Source organism: Haliotis cracherodii, unplaced genomic scaffold (genome assembly GCF_022045235.1).
Source record: "Haliotis cracherodii isolate W230 unplaced genomic scaffold, xgHalCrac1.p SCAF_4, whole genome shotgun sequence".
Classification (NCBI taxonomy): Eukaryota; Metazoa; Mollusca; class Gastropoda; order Lepetellida; family Haliotidae; genus Haliotis; species Haliotis cracherodii.
Genome location: NW_027266297.1, coordinates 45,865,777 through 45,887,455, shown reverse-complemented (window position 1 = coordinate 45,887,455; position 21,679 = coordinate 45,865,777). Strand labels below are relative to the sequence as shown.

Here is a 21,679-nt window from a genome sequence, read left to right as displayed (position 1 = left end):
TTATATGAAACATTTACATAAAACATTTACATGAAACTATTACATGGGAAGAACCCGTGGGGATCCTCCTGAGTCAGAATAAGTCCCTTGTAACCGAGGCCGACTAATGGGGATCAGTGGGTTATAATGTGTGACCTTGGAGTATGAGACTCTGACCTCACTGAATGATTATCAGTTGGTCTCATTGTTTGACCTAGTTGAATGTGTGACGTGGCGGGATGAGTATCAGTTGGTCACAATGTGTGACCTTGCTAACATCTTGCTTAATCGGCATCAATCATTGAAAATGCTGTCAACCCCAGGTCACCATGATAAAGCATGTTTATTGCGACGTAAAAACCTTTAATTGAAAGTTCAATTTTACTTTCTTTACACTGTTAACCTATTTCAGGAGTGTAAGTTCAAGTTATGTGGACGACGCTGGCGACAAGTCCACTTAAGGCGAATTAGAAGAAGAACTTTTCCGAAAAGAGAGCGAGGGCCACAACATTCTATCCCTAATATTATTACACCAGATCTGTACAAGATTACAAGACATAATTCTGCTCCTGCCGTAATCATCGGTTCAGCCCTATCAGCCACCTGACCCGCTCGTAAATCTTGGCTGCAATGTCTTTCTACTTCGACTTCAAATTCAGTACCAAGGCTTTTTTGGCGAAATTGGACAGAATACGTATTAGTGATGATTGGAATGACCAAAATCTCTGTTAAAGCGCGAGAAAGGCCACTCACATATGACAGAACTGTTCTGCTGTCGATATATTGGCAACATGTAATGCCATCAGTGTTAGTTGGTGTCGGATAGAGTATTAATGTGGGAATGAGGAAAAGGGTAGAGATGTGGACACACAACTACAGCTGATGCCTAAGGGATCAAGGAATACTGTCAGATTGTACTCGTGTAATTCTATATCTACTTTAGTATGATTAACTTTAACGACATGTTCGTTGAATGTGCAGCACTCATCGTGTGTACCCCCAGCACATGTAGAAAAATCCATTCCGATAAGTTAGATTATCCATAGTAATTGTCTCCAAACAGATCAGATCCTTTGAAATGAGGAGAGGGGAAATAAGGTTTAACTTCCCGCTCAATTATTGTACTTATAAAGCGACGTGCATGCACGTATGTGTGTGTGAGAGAGGGAGAGAAAGAGAGAGAGAAAAAGAGAGAGTTGGTGTTTTTACGTGCGATTACGAGGGAGAGATTTTATAGTGCTAGCCCACTGGTACAGAGATACCATGCTGCAGTTTAACATGAATACCCCACTCAGACACATGTACAGTATACTGACTCCGAGCCGACCAGACCTTGTTTTAGCCCCTTAATGTTAGCGCCAGACAGGGTAACGTCAAGTACCCATCTTTTAACGTCTTTTGGTCACTGAACTGAGAATGCGAATACATACAAGTTAATCCATAAAACGAACAGTCAAAGAATCGGGCAACATCAGCAACCATCGTCCATGTGTTCACCTCCAGATGTAACCATAATAGGGGGGGGGGGGGGGGGATAATACCGCAACCTTTTGTCTACTCAGAGGTACCTGGACAAATATTTGCCACACAGTCTGCGACAAGAGACCATTCAGACAAAAGTTTTACTACTGTAGGTTAAAACCTCCACCAACTGGTTAACAGTTGAACATAGAACACGTTTCCAAAGCCGTCACCCTCTCTGTCTGGAGTATTGTTGCCCATGTCAGTAATTGAAGTACACAGTACGTGCCTCCGCCTACACACATACCCAGACCAAATCCAAGTTGAAAGATGAGGAGATTGAGGGAGACTTGGGCTGTAGGTAATTATAACCGTCAGCGATGAGACGGGGTTCAGTGATTGCTTGATAATTACAAACCACTTCATATATCCAGACAGTGGTATGTAATTACTTATACACATCCTAGAATAGGGATTCGGGGCCCTCGCAGCCACAAAGCCTCTAAAGAAATCGTTTGTCAAGCATATTTGTACACCTGATAAACATAGTCAATATATGATCAGCTCATATTTCCTCAAGGGATATTTGGGATAAGGATATTATAAGGTAAGGTTTGAAACGTCGCGTGGTCTTTCTTGTCGAGGTCCTTAACGTTGATCTGGTAAGTTGGTGTATTTTGCATGTATACGGGTTTGATTCTCACTCACTCACTCACCCAACCACCACTCACTCACTCACTCACTCACTCACTCACTCACTCACCCACTCACTCACTCACTCACTCACTCACTCACTCACTTGTCAGCTTCAAATACAGTAACAAATCGAAAACTAATTCACATAGGTTTAGGTAATTGATAAAACAAATAGTAAGTCCAATGTGTAGAAAATCATTTCTACCTATCGGCGGTAACAAACCACATACAATCACCCCGCAAAGTTGCAGACATCAGAGCTATTTATAGGTGTCAAAAATATCAGGCATAAACTGCACCCTGTTTTTCGAATCCATAAATGAATCAGTTTACAAATTGTCATTAAGATTGAGACTGCCGGTCTTCACGACTGACTGGAGAGTGTGTGCAACTTACTGCGTAACCCCGAGGGCCAGTCTGGTGCCTGACACACGCGACAACTCGCAGCAGATCCCCGTGTAGGCGACCACCATCACCAGTACTGGTACCACGAAGATAATGACGAACATGTAGGACTCAAACAAGATGGCCAGACTCGGGTCACCATACTTCTTGACACACCAGTAGGCTTTCCGTACCCCTCCCACTTCCTGGTGGGTCTGTGAACATCAAACAGCGGCATGAACATTCAGCTGGGAGCAGACATCTCATTAGGAACAACAGGAGGCAGTCAGAACAATACGACAATCCTAAACTGCATTTGCCAGATTTGAACTTCTTTATTGTCAGCAGGAATCTAATATAACGAAAAATCATTCATAACTTAGTTTCTTCATGAATAGATCAGTATTCTAACAAACTTGTTCACTGAATTTGTTGCCGCAGCTTTTTTTATAACGAGATATTAATGTTTTTTGGTGTTTTAATAAGTTCTGGAACATTTAGCTCAATTCTTAAACCAGAAATTGTTTTCATCATTGTTCTTCTTTGGAAATGATGATATATTTGGTTTAACTATGCAAAGCGTAACTACGAAGTAACTGACGTACGACGCATGTGTACTTTTAACATAACTATGGATTGTATAAGTATAAGATGCTAGCACGTTATTGTGGTGACATCCCTCATCCAAATAATTCAAAACCTTGATATCGGTGACGACATTTTACTGTTATATAACAATAAACTCACCTGTATAACTAAAACTGGGGTAGCCATGGAGAAAGACACAACCCAAGTGAAGAAAATGACAACACGTGCGTGTGCACTCGTGCAGATATATTTTGCTCTCAGGGGCATCAATATTGCAATAAACCTGAAATAAGAAACGATTGCAAATTCAATATTTCCAGTAAGTCTTCAAGAAACAGCTTCCTCCATCGAAATGTTATACGTTCAATACACAGATATGAGAAAACATTTGAAAACATCCGCCAGCCAAGGGTCTCATTGCAAATGCTAACCTGAATCAATATTGTGAATGAAGCAGCGACGTCAGTGCAAGTAAAGTTCCTTATCTAATTTCAGAGATTGTATTATTTTTGCTGTACGACATATCATACTGCAAAGTTCATACTTATTGAAATTGGTTCCACTGCTTTACGCAGAGCATAATTAATTTGCGAAATTATTTTTTTGATATTTTCTGACATAACATAAAAGTAGGCTCCGAAGGAGATTTATGGCACTTTTCATGTCACCCTTCTTTTATGTCGAATTGGAATGTGCCCCGTATCGGCAATTACAAAGTTTCAATGTAAAAGATGAGATTTATTTTGTTTGTTTGTTGTTCAACGCCGCACTCCGCAACGTTGTAGCTACAAGGCGGCCTTCTGTAAATAATCCAGTCTGGGCCAGACAGTACTAGATCAGTTATTGATATTGTGAACAACGACGACACGTAATGATCGAGCCTGATCACCCGATTCATGAGGTGGACTTGTACGACCAGCATAATGTGCTGTGGATTCATTCTAACCTGGAGTACCCACGGGGCCTATGTAGAAGATGACATGTCACGTGTGAGTATTAGAATACCAAGATTACTGACATGCATGTAACCTTTTCTATGAGAAAAGCACAACATTTCTTAACATGTAAAATATTATTCTCGTAAGATACAATAACTTATACAAGTCTTCCATGAAATCCTGCCTTTATTTGAATCCGCAGTCAGCAATATTCCAACTGCATCAGAGCGGCCAGGAAACAATCAACAAACCAACATTCAATTGTTTTATAGATTTTTGTTTGTTTGTTTGTTTAACGCCTCGTTCAGCAATATTCCAGCTGTATTACGGCGGTCTGTAAGTAATCGAGTCTGGACCAGACAATCCATTGATTGATATCATGAGCATCGATTGTTTCATAGATAGACAGACTGAAAGGTTTATTCTCCTATCACTCCCATACAATCCTTAGGAATATAAATTTTAATACATAATATATGCAGTGTATAGAGATTCTCTCACTGTGTTATGACAGATCTAAAAGTCAATAAAAGTTTACATAAACTAAAATAAGCAAAATACATAAAAGATAAAATAGCATTAACTATTTAAAATATGTTTTCTGAGCTATAGAAGTAAAAAGCAGATTTTGGCAGTGTAATATACATTATGTTTAAAAAAATACAATTAAGTTCTATTTCTATACAAGATTTAACGCAGACCATCATACAAAGTGCAATGTAACAATACATGTAACAAATGTATACCGAAAACTTGTCTGTACGTCACTGTGATTTCCTTGACTACAACTGATCAATTGTCACTGGTTGTATACCGGAAGCCTGTCTGTACGTCACGGTGATTTTCTTGGCTACACCTGATCAATTGTCACTAGTTGTATATCGAAAGCCTGCCTGTACGTCACGGTGATCGCCTGTACTACACCTGATCAATTGTCACTGGTTGTATACCGAAAGCCTGCCTGTACGTCACGGTGATCGCCTGTACTACACCTGATCAATTGTCACTGGTTGTATATCGAAAGCCTGCCTGTACGTCACGGTGATCGCCTGTACTACACCTGATCAATTGTCACTGGTTGTATACCGAAAGCCTGCCTGTACGTCACGGTGATCGCCTGTACTACACCTGATCAATTGTCACTGGTTGTATACCGAAAGCCTGCCTGTACGTCACGGTGATCGCCTGTACTACACCTGATCAATTGTCACTGGTTATATACCGAAAGCCTGCCTGTACGTTACGGTGATCGCCTGTACCACACCTGATCAATTGTCACTGGTTGTATACCGAAAGCCTGCCTGTACGTCACGTTGATTGCCTGTACCACACCTGATCAATTGTCACTGGTTGTATATCGAAAGCCTGTCTGTACGTCACGGTGATCGCCTGTACTACACCTGATCAATTGTCACTGGTTGTATAACGAAAGCCTGCCTGTACGTCACGGTGATCGCCTGTACTACACCTGATCAATTGTCACTGGTTGTATACCGAAAGCCTGCCTGTACGTCACGGTGATCGCCTGTACTACACCTGATCAATTGTCACTGGTTGTATACCGAAAGCCTGCCTGTACGTCACGGTGATCGCCTGTACTACACCTGATCAATTGTCACTGGTTGTATACCGAAAGCCTGCCTGTACGTCACGGTGATCGCCTGTACTACACCTGATCAATTGTCACTGGTTGTATACCGAAAGCCTGCCTGTACGTCACGGTGATCGCCTGTACTACACCTGATCAATTGTCACTGGTTGTATACCGAAAGCCTGCCTGTACGTCACGGTGATCGCCTGTACTACACCTGATCAATTGTCACTGGTTGTATACCGAAAGCCTGCCTGTACGTCACGGTGATCGCCTGTACTACACAAGATCAATTGTCACTGGTTGTATACCGAAAGCCTGTCTGTACGTCATAGTGATCTCACTGACTACATCGTACTAAATATTACTTCTTGCATACTCAAAACGGGTATATGTACCATTTGAGAAGTGTAACATAAATTGATAACATTTATCAAACGAACTGTATGACGAACTTGGGCTTAGTTACACCTGACTATCACGAAACGTATAAAGTCCTACTCATCTAAAACATTTAGTCCATGAAAAAACCGATGACATTAATCTACAGTGTTGGATAAGTGCAATAGATAAGTCTTTAAAAGGCACAATGTATAGTGTCATAAAAACTCATTGTCAAAATTGAGAATATCACTTGAATAGCGTTTTGGCGAGTCCTCCTTCAGTTTAGAACTTGTAACCACAAGCTGGAGACAATAGCTTTAATTACACCGAAAGAAGGTGTCTACTCTGCAAACTCTCTGACATGTGAAGAATTATATTATTTGTTTATTTGTCCATCTTAAGAAAACGAAAGAAAACAATTTCACACAGATTTTACATTACTCCCAATATGTTTAAAATGAACTTACTTTTCAATAATCCACGACTAGGAACATTGAGAAAATTGTCCAAATTTTGTCAAACTAGTTTTTCATTCATTAAACTGCTCAAATAATTTTCTCTCTATTTAATTGCATATATATTGTTGCTTCGATCTATCTGTATATATATATGCATTCCTGTTCGGCAAAAAGTTCTGGATTTAATCTATTCTTATATGTTGTATGTAAATGTGAATGTAAAATATGAAGTTCAGTTCTTAGTTCGGTTAAGTTTAGTCTCCTTGACTTACACATGTCCGTGTCTAGGAAATCTCCCTGACGACAGTGTATCAACTGTCACTGTTTAGATAACAAGTACATGTCGGTGTACGTCATGGTAATCACCCTGACGACAGTGGATCAACTGTCACTGTTTAGATAACAAGTACATGTCGGTGTACGTCATGGTAATCACCCTGACGACAGTGGATCAACTGTCACTGTTTAGATAACAAGTACATGTCGGTGTACGTCTAGGAAATCACCCTAACGACAGTGTATCAATTGTCACTGTTTAGATAACAAGTACATGTGGGTGTACGTCATGGTAATCACCCTGACGACAGTGTATCAACTGTCACTGTTTAGATAACAAGTACATGTCGGTGTACGTCATGGTAATCACCCTGACGACAGTGGATCAACTGTCACTGTTTAGATAACAAGTACATGTCGGTGTACGTCTAGGAAATCACCCTGACGACAGTGTATCAACTGTCACTGTTTAGATAACAAGTACATGTCGGTGTACGTCATGGTAATCACCCTGACGACAGTGTATCAACTGTCACTGTTTAGATAACAAGTACATGTCGGTGTACGTCTAGGAAATCACCCTAACGACAGTGTATCAACTGTCACTGTTTAGATAACAAGTACATGTTGGTGTACGTCTAGGAAATCACCCGAACGACAGTGTATCAACTGTCACTGTTTAGATAACAAGTACATGTCGGTGTACGTCATGGTAATCACCCTGACGACAGTGTATCAACTGTCACTGTTTAGATAACAAGTACATGTCGGTGTACGTCTAGGAAATCACCCTAACGACAGTGTATCAACTGTCACTGTTTAGATAACAAGTACATGTCGGTGTACGTCTAGGAAATCACCCTAACGACAGTGGATCAACTGTCACTGTTTAGATAACAAGTACATGTCGGTGTACGTCTTGGTAATCACCCTGACGACAGTGTATCAACTGTCACTGTTTAGATAACAAGTACATGTCGGTGTACGTCATGGAAATCACCCTGACGACAGTGTATCAACTGTCACTGTTTAGATAGCAAGTACATGTCGGTGTCTAGGAAATCTCCCTGACGACAGTGTATCAACTGTCACTGTTTAGATAACAAGTACATGTCGGTGTACGTCATGGAAATCACCCTGACGACAGTGTATCAACTGTCACTGTTTAGATAGCAAGTACATGTCGGTGTCTAGGAAATCACCCTGACGACAGTGGATCAACTGTCACTGTTTAGATAACAAGTACATGTCGGTGTCTAGGAAATCACCCTGACGACAGTGTATCAACTGTCACTGTTTAGATAACAAGTACATGTCGGTGTCTAGGAAATCACCCTGACGACAGTGTATCAACTGTCACTGTTTAGATAACAAGTACATGTCGGTGTCTAGGAAATCACCCTGACGACAGTGGATCAACTGTCACTGTTTAGATAACAAGTACATGTCGGTGTACGTCATGGTAATCACCCTGACGACAGTGGATCAACTGTCACTGTTTAGATAACAAGTACATGTCGGTGTCTAGGAAATCACCCTAACGACAGTGGATCAACTGTCACTGTTTAGATAACAAGTACATGTCGGTGTCTAGGAAATCACCCTGACGACAGTGGATCAACTGTCACTGTTTAGATAACAAGTACATGTCGGTGTTTAGGAAATCACCCTGACGACAGTGGATCAACTGTCACTGTTTAGATAACAAGTACATGTCGGTGTCTAGGAAATCACCCTAACGACAGTGGATCAACTGTCACTGTTTAGATAACAAGTACATGTCGGTGTACGTCATGGTAATCACCCTGACGACAGTGGATCAACTGTCACTGTTTAGATAACAAGTACATGTCGGTGTACGTCTTGGTAATCACCCTGACGACAGTGTATCAACTGTCACTGTTTAGATAACAAGTACATGTCGGTGTACGTCATGGTAATCACCCTGACGACAGTGTATCAACTGTCACTGTTTAGATAACAAGTACATGTCGGTGTCTAGGAAATCACCCTGACGACAGTGGATCAACTGTCACTGTTTAGATAACAAGTACATGTCGGTGTACGTCATGGTAATCACCCTGACGACAGTGGATCAACTGTCACTGTTTAGATAACAAGTACATGTCGGTGTACGTCATGGTTATCACCCTGACGACAGTGTATCAACTGTCACTGTTTAGATAACAAGTACATGTCGGTGTACGTCATGGTAATCACCCTGACGACAGTGGATCAACTGTCACTGTTTAGATAACAAGTACATGTCGGTGTACTTCATGGTAATCACCCTGACGACAGTGGATCAACTGTCACTGTTTAGATAACAAGTACACGTCGGTGTACGTCATGGTAATCTCCTTCTGGATCAACTGTCACTGTTTAGATAACAAGTACACGTCGGTGTACGTCATGGTAATCTCCTTCTGTAGGTGTGAGGTGAGGTGGAATGGGGTTTAACGTCGCGTCCAAGATTATTGCACTTACATAGCGACGTGCATGCACGTGTGTGTGTGTGTGTGTGTGTGTGTGTGTGTGTGTGTGTGTGTGTGTGTGTGTGTGTGTGTGTGTGTGTGTGTGTGTGTGTGTGTGTGTGTGTGTGTGTGTGTGTGTGTGTGTGTGTGTGTGTGTGTGTGTGTGTGTGTGTGTGTGTGGCTGCTTGTACAAGTCCGGCATCACAAGTACCATCTTTAAACGTCTTTGGGTATGACGCGGTCGGGGATCGAACCCCGGACCTTCCGCTCTCCGGGCGGACGCTCTACCACTAAACCGAGGATGTGGTCTCCTTCTGGAACAACGGTCAATGCTTACATAACAAATACATGTCACTGTACGTCATGGTAATCTCCTTCTAGATCAACTGTCACTGCTTAGATAACAAATACACGTCGGTGTACGTCATGGTAATCTCCTTCTGGATCAACGGTCACTGCTTAGATAACAAATACATGTCGGTGTACGTCATGGTAATCTCCTTCTGGATCAACGGACACTGCTTAGATAACAAATACATGTCGGTGTACGTCATGGTAATCTCCTTCTTGATCAACTGTCACTGCTTAGATAACAAATACATGTCGGTGTACGTCATGGTAATCTCCCTCATGATCAACTGTCACTGCTTAGATAACAAATACATGTCGGTGTACGTCATGGTAATCTCCTTCTGGATCAACGGTCACTGCTTAGGTAACAAATACATGTCGGTGTACGTCATGGTAATCTCCTTCTTGATCAACTTCACAGCTTAGATAACAAATACATGTCGGTGTACGTCATGGTAATCTCCTTCTGGATCAACGGTCACAGTTTAGATAACAAATACATATCGGTGTACGTCATGATAATCTCCTTGACGACACCGGATCAACTGTCACTGTTTAGATAACAAATACATGTCGGTGTACGTCATGGTAATCTCCTTCTGGATCAACTGTCTCTAGTCATAAACTCAAAACGTTCTCGTGAACGTCATGCTAATCACATTGATTACACCATATTTTTTGTCACTTATTGTATGTTTAAAAGCAATTAATACCTTCATACGGTTGATCTAACTTGGAGTTAAATCAATGTTGCCTTATTGTTATTCCCTACACATTTTACCACCTCGGCAAATAGCCAATGTTCATTAATGATGTAGTGTTGAAACCCTCTTCATCATGGCCCATTATAAATCATGAGACATGACGAAGCTGTCTTGCTTTGTTTAAATACTCTGGATGTGATGTCAAAAAAATCTCATCGCGGATACTAATAACTGACAAAATTATAGCAAATATCGATAGTAAAGCATCACAGTGAACGACGGCTGTCATTTATATTTGACGATCGGCTTCGAAATGAAGAAAATATCAATTGAACTGTCACTCAATGTCATTCGAATGTGTTATGATTTGTTTTACATGGTCAATTAAAACTTAAGGCACCGTCCATTTGACATTTATTCTGATACTTTGGAGGCGGAGGGAACAGGGATGTAATCCAAAAAATAAATTGTCCCCGAAACCTCTTTGAAAAATAGAGAAAGTTCAGGCTCATAATTTTTAATATAAAATATCTGATTTTGTAGCTGTATCTGAAAAATGTATCTAATCTCGATATCAAATCCCGGTCCCTTAATATGCTAAGAATATCTGAATTGACAGAATACGTTCACATCACATCGAGTTTTCAAGTGAGACTCGCAGAGCTGTTGCTTCGCCTTCTCGTCTCCCTCGCTCTACAAACTGGACCTTCTGGTAAATAAAATTTCCCATAAAACACTACATGTTACCTTTTACGCACATTTTCCATTATGCGAATATCATGTATCTGGTGGACTGTCCATCCTATATCGATCTTAAGGTAAGGCAATATAAAACGTTGTTCACGCACAGAGAAAGGTAACACAATATGACACATCTGTGCTTCGTGATCTGCAAAAGTCACGCTCAGAACCAGGTCAAGATGACATTACATTGTGTTTTAGCCTTCTCGTTGTAATGTCAAATGTTAATTTGCTGTGTTGATATTTTTATCGTTTTATCTTCGTGCCTGTATCTACTAACCTTCTTTATGGGCACATCGTGTCTTCCTCATTGTCGAGTAAATTGATTATGTTGCCTTTGTAACAACGCAGTTACTGGCACGTGGAACACGGACTTATATAAAGCAGTGTGTACAGAATCATGGCTGACTTCAGGAATAAACAAATGCAATTATCAGGACGTTAACGACACGTCATTACGCTTTCAAATAAATTTCCTGTAACGTAAACTGTACATGGCCGCGGTGAACAGACAAATTCCGTGATTAATTTATTTCATGCCTAGCCAAACGCATGTCTTCAAGATCCGTTTTCAAAACCACGCTAATTGGCTTTCGCTGTAGAGATTGCCTTGCAAGCAACTGTTTACTGCGACAGCTTAAAGTGTATAAACTACAAATATGTATGTTGAAAGAAATCTTTATTGAAGAAATATTTAATGAAGAAATGTTTATTGAAGAAGGACAATGAAAATGCCACCTTCATTCCAGTAGAGTCAGATGGACCAAATTCAATACTTAACACTACCTTCGTTTACAAACTCAGTGAGTACATAGACATAGAAACTGCGACTGGTGTGGGGTGGGAGTAATTCAGAATAAATCTAGAAAATAAACGATGAAAAAAGTGTGGTGTAAGTTGTGTTCTTTACAGAGGAGAAGTTATGCGGCAATTTCTGACATCATCTACTACCGGAAATACCGGAAAGCGAACATTACTTTTCTTACGACTATGGACAGATTATGTTTTTCATAGTAAGTAATTACAGTTACCAGCTACCGCAGCCAACATACCATTGGGACGATGGACGCACAGGAATACAATTAGATGTCAGACGCACAGTATCAAACATACATCAGGGACGTTAAACCCACATCACGTATTATTCCATACAATAAAGAAGATAAAACATACATGAAAAATAAAGCACAATGCGTATTATTGCAAACCCCTTGGATATACCAGCAAAATCTTGTAAATTAAAAATATTTCAAATTATTGGATATTGTAGGGAACCGTCCTGGAAGAAAACTGAATGACACTTCTCTGGGGTGATATAAATGATGAGTGCATGTCACTCGACCACGAGGATGCGTATACCTATACTCCCACACTGAGAAATACAACTTCACACACAACGCTGTACCCGCCTTTGTACACAGTGTCACAACTCACCACGATACATTGACAAGCACAGAATTTTGGTGTTTACCTTTCGATGCTCATGACAGTAAGGGTCATGACGGAGCAGATCATGGACACCGTCTGCATGTAGTGGACGAACTTGCACAGGAAGGCGCCAAATGACCACGTGAATGTAAAGAAGGCAGCGCACTGGAAGAGAAACATTCATCAAGAATGATGATCGCCAATACATGGAGCTGTAGAGATCTTATTGTGAGAGCTAATGAGTATACCGGGGAATGTTGAGAACTAAGTGGTGTTTTAATAAGTGGTAAGCCCCTAGCTATAAAGCGGTTGGGACAAATTTAAATTTAGTGTGGTAGACGTGCGGAGGATGGCTGCAGTCAAGGTTGACAAAAGGAAAACGTCTCCGACAGTCAACACTCAACACATACTTCACGTACGAGTCACAGATATTTCAAATTGATTTCCGAAAGGTTAGCCAATTATGCGACATTCGAACTTTTTGTCCTTAATACCTTCATGTTTTATTTCAGTGAAACGCTGGTCGTGACAGAACCGTCGCGATTGAGAGGCTCCACGCCCTCAAGCCGAGTACACTGGTCCCGGCGTTCAAAGAGATTTCTCTTTGTTCCCTTTTTTCAAGACAAAATAGGTTTTAACATAAGCTTTTTTGTAGCTTATTTAACGCATCTGACTCTTCTTTAAGAAACCGAAAACTTAACGGTTTTCATAAACAATGATAAAGAGGAGCTTGCAATCTCATTTAAATCAGATCTTAGTCTTCGCTACCGCTAAACAAAGATCTGAGGACATCCCATTACGGGTCACGTCAGAACGACCTTTCGCGAAATTTGACCGACCAATGAAATGACTGACAAGAAATCGACATTGGCCAATCAGAAAGCAACTTTCTCGAGCTTTACGACACTAGTTTCAAACTTGCGACTACGCTTCGAAACACATTTTGACGTCTACTCGATTAAAAAATTTAAAACTGATAAGAAGAACATTCCGGAATGGCTTATAGATGGCCTAGATTGTATGGATATAATCATAAAACCCGTAACTGTCGTTCTGAATATCCCGTGTTAAATATATCGTGGTTCCATGATTAGAAAACACATTCCGAGTGTCACTTTCATGATCTGGTATGCGACGCTCTTATTGGTTGGATGAAAGGTCGCTCTGACGTGACCTGTAATGGGATGTCCTCAGACCTTTGTTTATCAATAGCGAGAACCCAGATCTGGTTTTAATGAGACAAATATAGTAGATTATGTTATCTAAAATCGCCTCCCACGGAGATGCGTGAAATTACATTTCTTATTGCCTACTTTCATGTTTGTATGTTCAACACAGACCTAAAGTCGAGTATCGATTGGATGACTTTCTTCAGGATCGTTCCAGTATAAGGGTTTTATCGGCTTGTGTTGTAGCACTAATTTGCTGAAATGCTAGTAACTAAGAAGTTCATTAGGAACTGGTGTACCGTGTATATGTGTCAATGTTTTCACGACGTACTTGTCACATTTTAGATTCCCTCAATTACACAAATACTGTTCATGAATGATATCCTTATTCCGTTTACATGTTTTGACATACAGAACATAAATTGCAAGTCAACCACCAAAAACATAAGTTACGGAAGTTCGTAGTATTTAAAGCCCTTCCAGAAAAGGAAATGTCCTTCTTTGATCACTAAATAAATAAAAAAAAATGTTCTATAAATGAAATACAGATTATATACCAGTTCATCGTTCTCGAAAATAGAAAATAAACAAAATGCCGAGGCGTATTATTAAATCACTTAAAACAAGTTCCTCATACGTTTTATCATGTTTTGGAATGACAATGTTAAACATGAGACTGCCTCGGCGTCTGTGCATGGAGCCGCCGTGTTAGCAATGTGACCCTTGCTGGTGCCATAACCAGTCCAAACCAATCAAAGTAATATCGTGGTCTAGTGCTCCGTACCATTCGGCGTTATGGCCTGTTGTTAATATACATTAGCGGACAATTGGTGAGCTTTGCCGGGTCAGTTGACGGACAAACGATAAGTGAAATGCCTGCAGTTTGTTGGCCCTGTTCCTTTGACAGCTACAACTAACCCACTACGGGAGAGTCTGTGTTTAACGTTCGAGAAAATATTATTATGTGGTTGCGAATGGAGCTGATGATAACTGCTGAATCAACCTCTTAAAACCAATTGGTAATACTGGAACATTCGCTGATTGTTTTGTAGACTGATGAACATATGGTATGCAATCATGCGTATGCAGATACTGACTGTTAGGCATTTCGTATAACGTTGATGTGATCTGTAAATACTGCAAACGTTGTATCAGAATAGCCTACATTGAACAAAACACAATGAACGTTTTATACAGATGCAATCACTGCTTTAATTGGTTAATATATTGCCTCGCACTTTGATGTTATGATAATGTGTGGAAACAGAAAAATAAATCGTATGTAATTCCTGATTTAGAATCCACTCAGAACATCTGACTAAAAACTATTCATCTGCAGAGTATGTGTTTTTGACATGATAGATTGGAATACACATGCTGTGGTCAATATCGGATTTAAATACGCACTGAAGGACTTGGAACAGCTGGAGGTTTGTTTTAAACAGAGAATTTGATGAAACCATGATGCCGACATGAAAAGATCACACTATAAGGTTGTTTTCGTAGATGGCGCCACCATCCGTACCACTGAGCAACCCACCTCATCAAATATGTCAAAAGTACCAAAGAACATGAACAAGCAATAACATCAGGTCGCTGGTCTGGCTGGAGACCCAACAGGGGCCACTGGACAGTTTAGCACTGCTCCGTGTACATACTGACTTGATGTAGCTGTGTCACCTAAAGATGTCGGGTGTGTTGTTGGAAGTAACATTTTTATATATAGTGAGTGAGTGAGTTTGGTTTTATGCCGCTTTTAGCAATATTCCAGCAATATCACGACGGGGGACACCAGAAATGGGCTTCACACGTTGTACCCATGTCGGGAATCGAACCCGGGTCTTCGGCGTGACGAGCGAACGCTTTAACCACTAGGCTACCCGACCGCCCCTTTTTATATATAAGGTATTGATAGATACTTTGCTTTGGCTTTGAAATAGCACTTTTGTATCGTTTGTCTTGTTTTAAAAAGTGTAATTCGTTCTCGCACAGTTTGGATTAAACATTATTTTAGTGAAATCCGTTCACTAGTATTTGTTTATCTTCTTGATGAAAACAACAGAATCAACGTTTGATGTTTTGTCGTTTGCTTTGTGAGGTTTGCTCTGGACAGTTGAACCGGTTTAATGTTTCCTAACTATATGTTGGCTTGCTGTGCACAAACACAATAATTGGAAAGCGGAAGTCACACAAACACATCAACGTCTATGTGCGACACCTAGGCATGTCCTGACAATACGTTTTAGGCAGTGTTTCGATGGGGTTTGAATGTCGGTTCAATATTATGGTTTGGGCGCACGCTCTTCGTGTTTCTGCCAACTGAAGACCCAATAATCATGTGCAAAGTTGCTGTTATGGATATAGCAAGTAAACGTTAACAATCAATAAGTGGGCATTTAACACCCCTAAAGCCTTAAATTAGAACTCAAAAACACATACCAACATACATAAAGCATTATCGATACCAAAATTGACATTTAAGAGATCCTAAATTCTTAAACATGACTTTAAAAACACATACCAACATACAATGCTATCAAGCTTTGTACATTTTAATATGATGACAGACGTCCCTTCCCATTCGTTAAACTTCAGAGCATTGAGTACGTGTCTCCTATCCTGTTAACCTTTGTAACCATCTGATTCTAACTGATTGGAGGCCGACCATTGTGCCAGACCATTGTTGAATAAGGTCTCTTTCGAAGATTTCAATTGGACTTCGGATTAACCTTGTATTAATTTGTTATGTCTGTATTCGCCAAACAATATAACAAGTAAAGTTGTTGGTTTTTTTTATGAATATCTTAAAGCAAAAGCAATATCTGCAACGAGGAATAACTATTTTCAGTTACAGCACTAACGTAGTCAATGATGTCTACCGCATTTAAGCCGAGCTAGGATTGATATGGCTTTACTCAGCATGATAGCGATCTTAATGTAGGTCTGTCTGAATGCGTCTCGTCCTCAGTCTGTAGCCCAAGTTCATCTTGGGTATACAGTTCATATTACATGTCAGAAACCAAAGGAAAGACTCAGTCGTTAATCGAAGCTGTCTGTTTCATGTGGAATTCGTTGACCCCTAAAACATACTCCATGAGTTTGATGCCTGGAGTTTTCCCAAATCACTTATTACTCGAAGTTACTTGTAGTTTATATTTAATTTGCGTGATAAATTGAATCATTCGACTCTTTCCGAGACCTAATTACACCTCACTATCACTGGATACTGTTTGGGTAGAAAGAGAAAACTCCATATTGTTCCTCAGCGAAATCCAACAAAAGAAACACCCAAAATATCTGAAAGGCCCGCCAGATGAGCTGTGTGTGCCCGGAAGTGGTTTTCATGCCCCGGCGTGTCGTCTCCCAATCCCAATGTATCTTGTGCCAGTGTCGCCGGGAGGCAAGCAAGCTCCCTGTATTCACCTAGTGTGGAAGGACTGGTGGTTTAAAATGATGTTGTGCATTGTGCAAATCCACAACCTGATAGAACAACTACTCGAGATTGTTTTTCAATTTAAATCTGCAAAATAATTTTTCTCGGGGTAAGGATAAAGTTCTCGGGTTTTAGCACACGTGTCAACACCAAGGAGAACAATACCCCATAAGAGCGATGTGATGAAAGATAAAGAGATAAGTATGGTGGCATGGTATATGGTAAGTATATGGTAAGTATATGGTGGTGATTAAGCCCTTTACACATGTATGTATGTATGTATGTATGTATGTATGTATGTATGTATGTATGTATGTATGTATGTATGTATGTATGTATGTATGTATGTATAGATATAGATAGATAGATATGTATGTATGTATGTATGTATGTATGTATGTATGTATGTGTGTGTGTGTGTGCGTGTGTGCGTGTGCGTGTGCGTGTGTGTGTGTGTGTGACCCTACTTCCACATCTGCGCAATATAACGTATATTTTCTTGTCTTATCCTGGTGTGTCAGAAACTTAATGAATAGAAATGACATGGTTATAGATTCCTTATCTCTGGATTTACAGATAACCCCAAGGGTAGTAAATTGAACACTAGGGCTTAGATAGACGAGTATGAATCTGGCCTTGACATGGAATCGACGTCCTTCCTCGATGCCATCGGATTCTTATGACATCATGATAGAAGTTACCTCATACCTATATGATGTCTTGACCATGATACAGCAACGGAATTGTACCATTGTGCAATGCATTACACGATATGACACAGATCAGAGAACCGTTAATTTTTACGTCCTACAGATATTATGATACCCTTCTGTGCCATTTGAAAGATGCCAGGGAAACGTATAAGCTATCTATATGACGCTAATGAAATCTATACGGTGAGGCGGCATTACTTCAGATGTATCTCACTGTCGCCTTCCATATGCATATGCTTCCAGCTATGTCATGTTGAGAGACGTGGTAATTAGGGACTGTAGGAAGACTGGAAACATATAAACAGATAATAGCCTAGTTAATTTAGTCCAGATAAAAAAACAGAAATGGATGAATGCGTAAGAGGTATTAATTGTGAACACCCCGGCCCCCATTACACTGCCATGGCTAAATGACAGGTGTCAAAGTGGAGTCATTAGAGGCATTGTTGCCTCGCCTATGTGGTAGAACCGGGGCCCAGCAGACTCCTTGACGCCTTCTACAGAAGAAGAAGAAGAAGAATATTTTATTATAGTGTCACCCGCTGTACATATAAAATGACAAGGCAAGAATGTAAAAATTCAGCGGCCGGCCAAAATGGCCTTCGAGACACTAAAAGACTCATAGAAACAATATTTTATATGTGTACACACCACATTTAATAGTAATTATAAAAATAACATTCATATTATTATCCCCCATACAAACATCCTATATACACACAACCACATCCATTCCCACATCCAGGCCTTCACTCTCAGCAGCTTACGCAAACCACGCAAACACACCCGCTCATTCAGACACATCCCAACCCTCATTCACATCCGAACCCTCGCCCAAACCCTCACCGTCACACATTACCCCCACACACACCCTGTTTCTTAAACACACCCTCACCTGTATCCATTCCCACATCCACACCAACTCCCTCATCCGCACCACCAACCACGTCCTCACTCGCATCCACATCCCTCCAAAAAAGAATCACCAACCACGCACAAAGACACCAACAAAGAACACACACACACACACACACACACACACACGCACACGCGCGCACGCACGCACACACACACACACACACACACACACACACACACACACACACACACACACACACACACACACACAATCAAACCCGACAACGTGAAACAACAAGCACACAGCACATCACAACCAACAGCAACTCCACACATCCCTACAACACAGCACAACCCCACGGCCATCACAACCAACAGCACCTCCACACATCAACCCTACAACACAGCACAACCCCACGGCCATCACAACCAACAGCACCTCCACACAACCCTACAACACAGCACAACCCCACGGGCCATCACAACCAACAGAACCTCCACACATCCTTACAACACAGCACAACCCCACGGGCCATCACAACCAACAGCACCTCAACACATCCCTACAACACAGCACAACCCCACGGGCCATCACAGCCAACAGCACCTCCACACATCAGCCCTACAACACAGCACAACCCCACGGGCCATCACAACCAACAGCAACTCCACACATCCTTACAACACAGCACAACCCCACGGCCATCACAACCAACAGCAACTCCACACATCCCTACAACACAGCACAACCCCACGGCCATCACAACCAACAGCACCTCCACACATCCCTACAACACAGCACAACCCCACGGGCCATCACAACCAACAGCACCTCAACACATCCCTACAACACAGCACAACCCCACGGTCATCACAACCAACAGCACCTCCACACAACCCTACAACACAGCACAACCCCACGGGCCATCACAACCAACAGAACCTCCACACATCAACCCTACAACACAGCACAACCCAACGGGCCATCACAACCAACAGCACCTCCACACATCCTTACAACACAGCACAACCCCACGGGCCATCACAACCAACAGCACCTCAACACATCCCTACAACACAGCACAACCCCACGGGCCATCACAACCAACAGAACCTCCACACATCAACCCTACAACACAGCACAACCCAACGGGCCATCACAACCAACAGAACCTCCACACATCCCTACAACACAGCACAACCCCACGGCCATCACAACCAACAGCACCTCCACACATCAACCCTACAACACAGCACAACCCCACGGCCATCACAACCAACAGCACCTCCACACAACCCTACAACACAGCACAACCCCACGGGCCATCACAACCAACAGAACCTCCACACATCCTTACAACACAGCACAACCCCACGGGCCATCACAACCAACAGCACCTCAACACATCCCTACAACACAGCACAACCCCACGGGCCATCACAGCCAACAGCACCTCCACACATCAGCCCTACAACACAGCACAACCCCACGGGCCATCACAACCAACAGCAACTCCACACATCCTTACAACACAGCACAACCCCACGGCCATCACAACCAACAGCAACTCCACACATCCCTACAACACAGCACAACCCCACGGCCATCACAACCAACAGCACCTCCACACATCCCTACAACACAGCACAACCCCACGGGCCATCACAACCAACAGCACCTCAACACATCCCTACAACACAGCACAACCCCACGGTCATCACAACCAACAGCACCTCCACACAACCCTACAACACAGCACAACCCCACGGGCCATCACAACCAACAGAACCTCCACACATCAACCCTACAACACAGCACAACCCAACGGGCCATCACAACCAACAGCACCTCCACACATCCTTACAACACAGCACAACCCCACGGGCCATCACAACCAACAGCACCTCAACACATCCCTACAACACAGCACAACCCCACGGGCCATCACAACCAACAGAACCTCCACACATCAACCCTACAACACAGCACAACCCAACGGGCCATCACAACCAACAGAACCTCCACACATCAACCCTACAACACAGCAAAACATGATAGATGATAAGAATTATCACACGCACACAACTTCCCAGTTTATTGCTTTATTTCATATTTTCTTCTCCGAAACATTGAGCAAGTGGTTTAACCAGATCGTCGCACTGCATTAAAAATACGGTTTGGTATTACTTTCTGCCAAAGATTAAGTCTTAGATCTCTATAATAGTCACACGTTACCAAAAGGTGAACTACATCTTCAACAGTTTGACAGTTACATAAATTACAGACGCGTTCAGAAACAGGGGTTTCCCGGCGTGTATAAAGTTCCACAGCGGAGTTTAGCTAAAGTGCTTCGTCGTGATCTATCCAGAATATGGCGTACATAAAATGAAACATTCAGTGTATTTTTAAGCAATTTAAACGTTATAAGCTTATTACCTATAGTATGGCCAGTGTTATTCCAAAGTCCACGAAACCAGTTTTCTCTATCAAGCTCTATCAATTTTGGAAATCTATATTACCAATATTATACAGATCCAAAAATGGTAGATCCAAAGAACCAAACATTCTTACAACTCTTCTGTCCCAGGACTTTCGGTTTGACAGAGACCAATTTCTGATTCGAGCTATAATTGCCTGCGGGGGAGCTGAATTCAACTTCTTCCAGAAACGCACAACTACTACAGAGATGGTGTTTCGCTACCATAATCAGCTACTGATGACGGACACGCTTCAGGCTGCAATATGTCCAACTTATTGAGTTATGGCATCTAGTATGAACATATTGTAAGTGGGCGTACGTACAATAACGTCCATTCCAAGGCGATAATAGATAATAAACAGGAAAGGATATCTGGAAATGTTTCTAAAGAAGCAATCAACTTACATGGTCAATATTAGATAACGAAATGAAAATACTTTGTTTACCTAAATAGACGTTTCAGCTCATGGTATTCACGGGATCGTAATGTGTTAATTCTGAAAATATTTGTCTTCTGAAAATAATCTTGAGAAGTCTCCTATTAATTATATCAGTGCATTAAAGTTAATGTGA

General features: G+C 41.5%; 1 protein-coding gene across 1 annotated transcript in view; it reads right to left on the bottom strand.

The window, feature by feature from the left end:
• The window catches only part of LOC139480091 (galanin receptor type 1-like), a 53,160-nt gene that overhangs the window by 14,346 nt on the left and 17,135 nt on the right, over window positions 1-21,679 (bottom strand). Inside the window, exons 2-4 of the mRNA XM_071263103.1 lie at window positions 12,497-12,618; window positions 3,268-3,391; window positions 2,533-2,735 (exon numbers count right to left, since the gene is read on the bottom strand). Of these exons, the coding sequence (XP_071119204.1) occupies window positions 2,533-2,735; window positions 3,268-3,391; window positions 12,497-12,618 (449 nt within the window). The remainder of the gene's footprint in view (window positions 1-2,532; window positions 2,736-3,267; window positions 3,392-12,496; window positions 12,619-21,679) is intronic.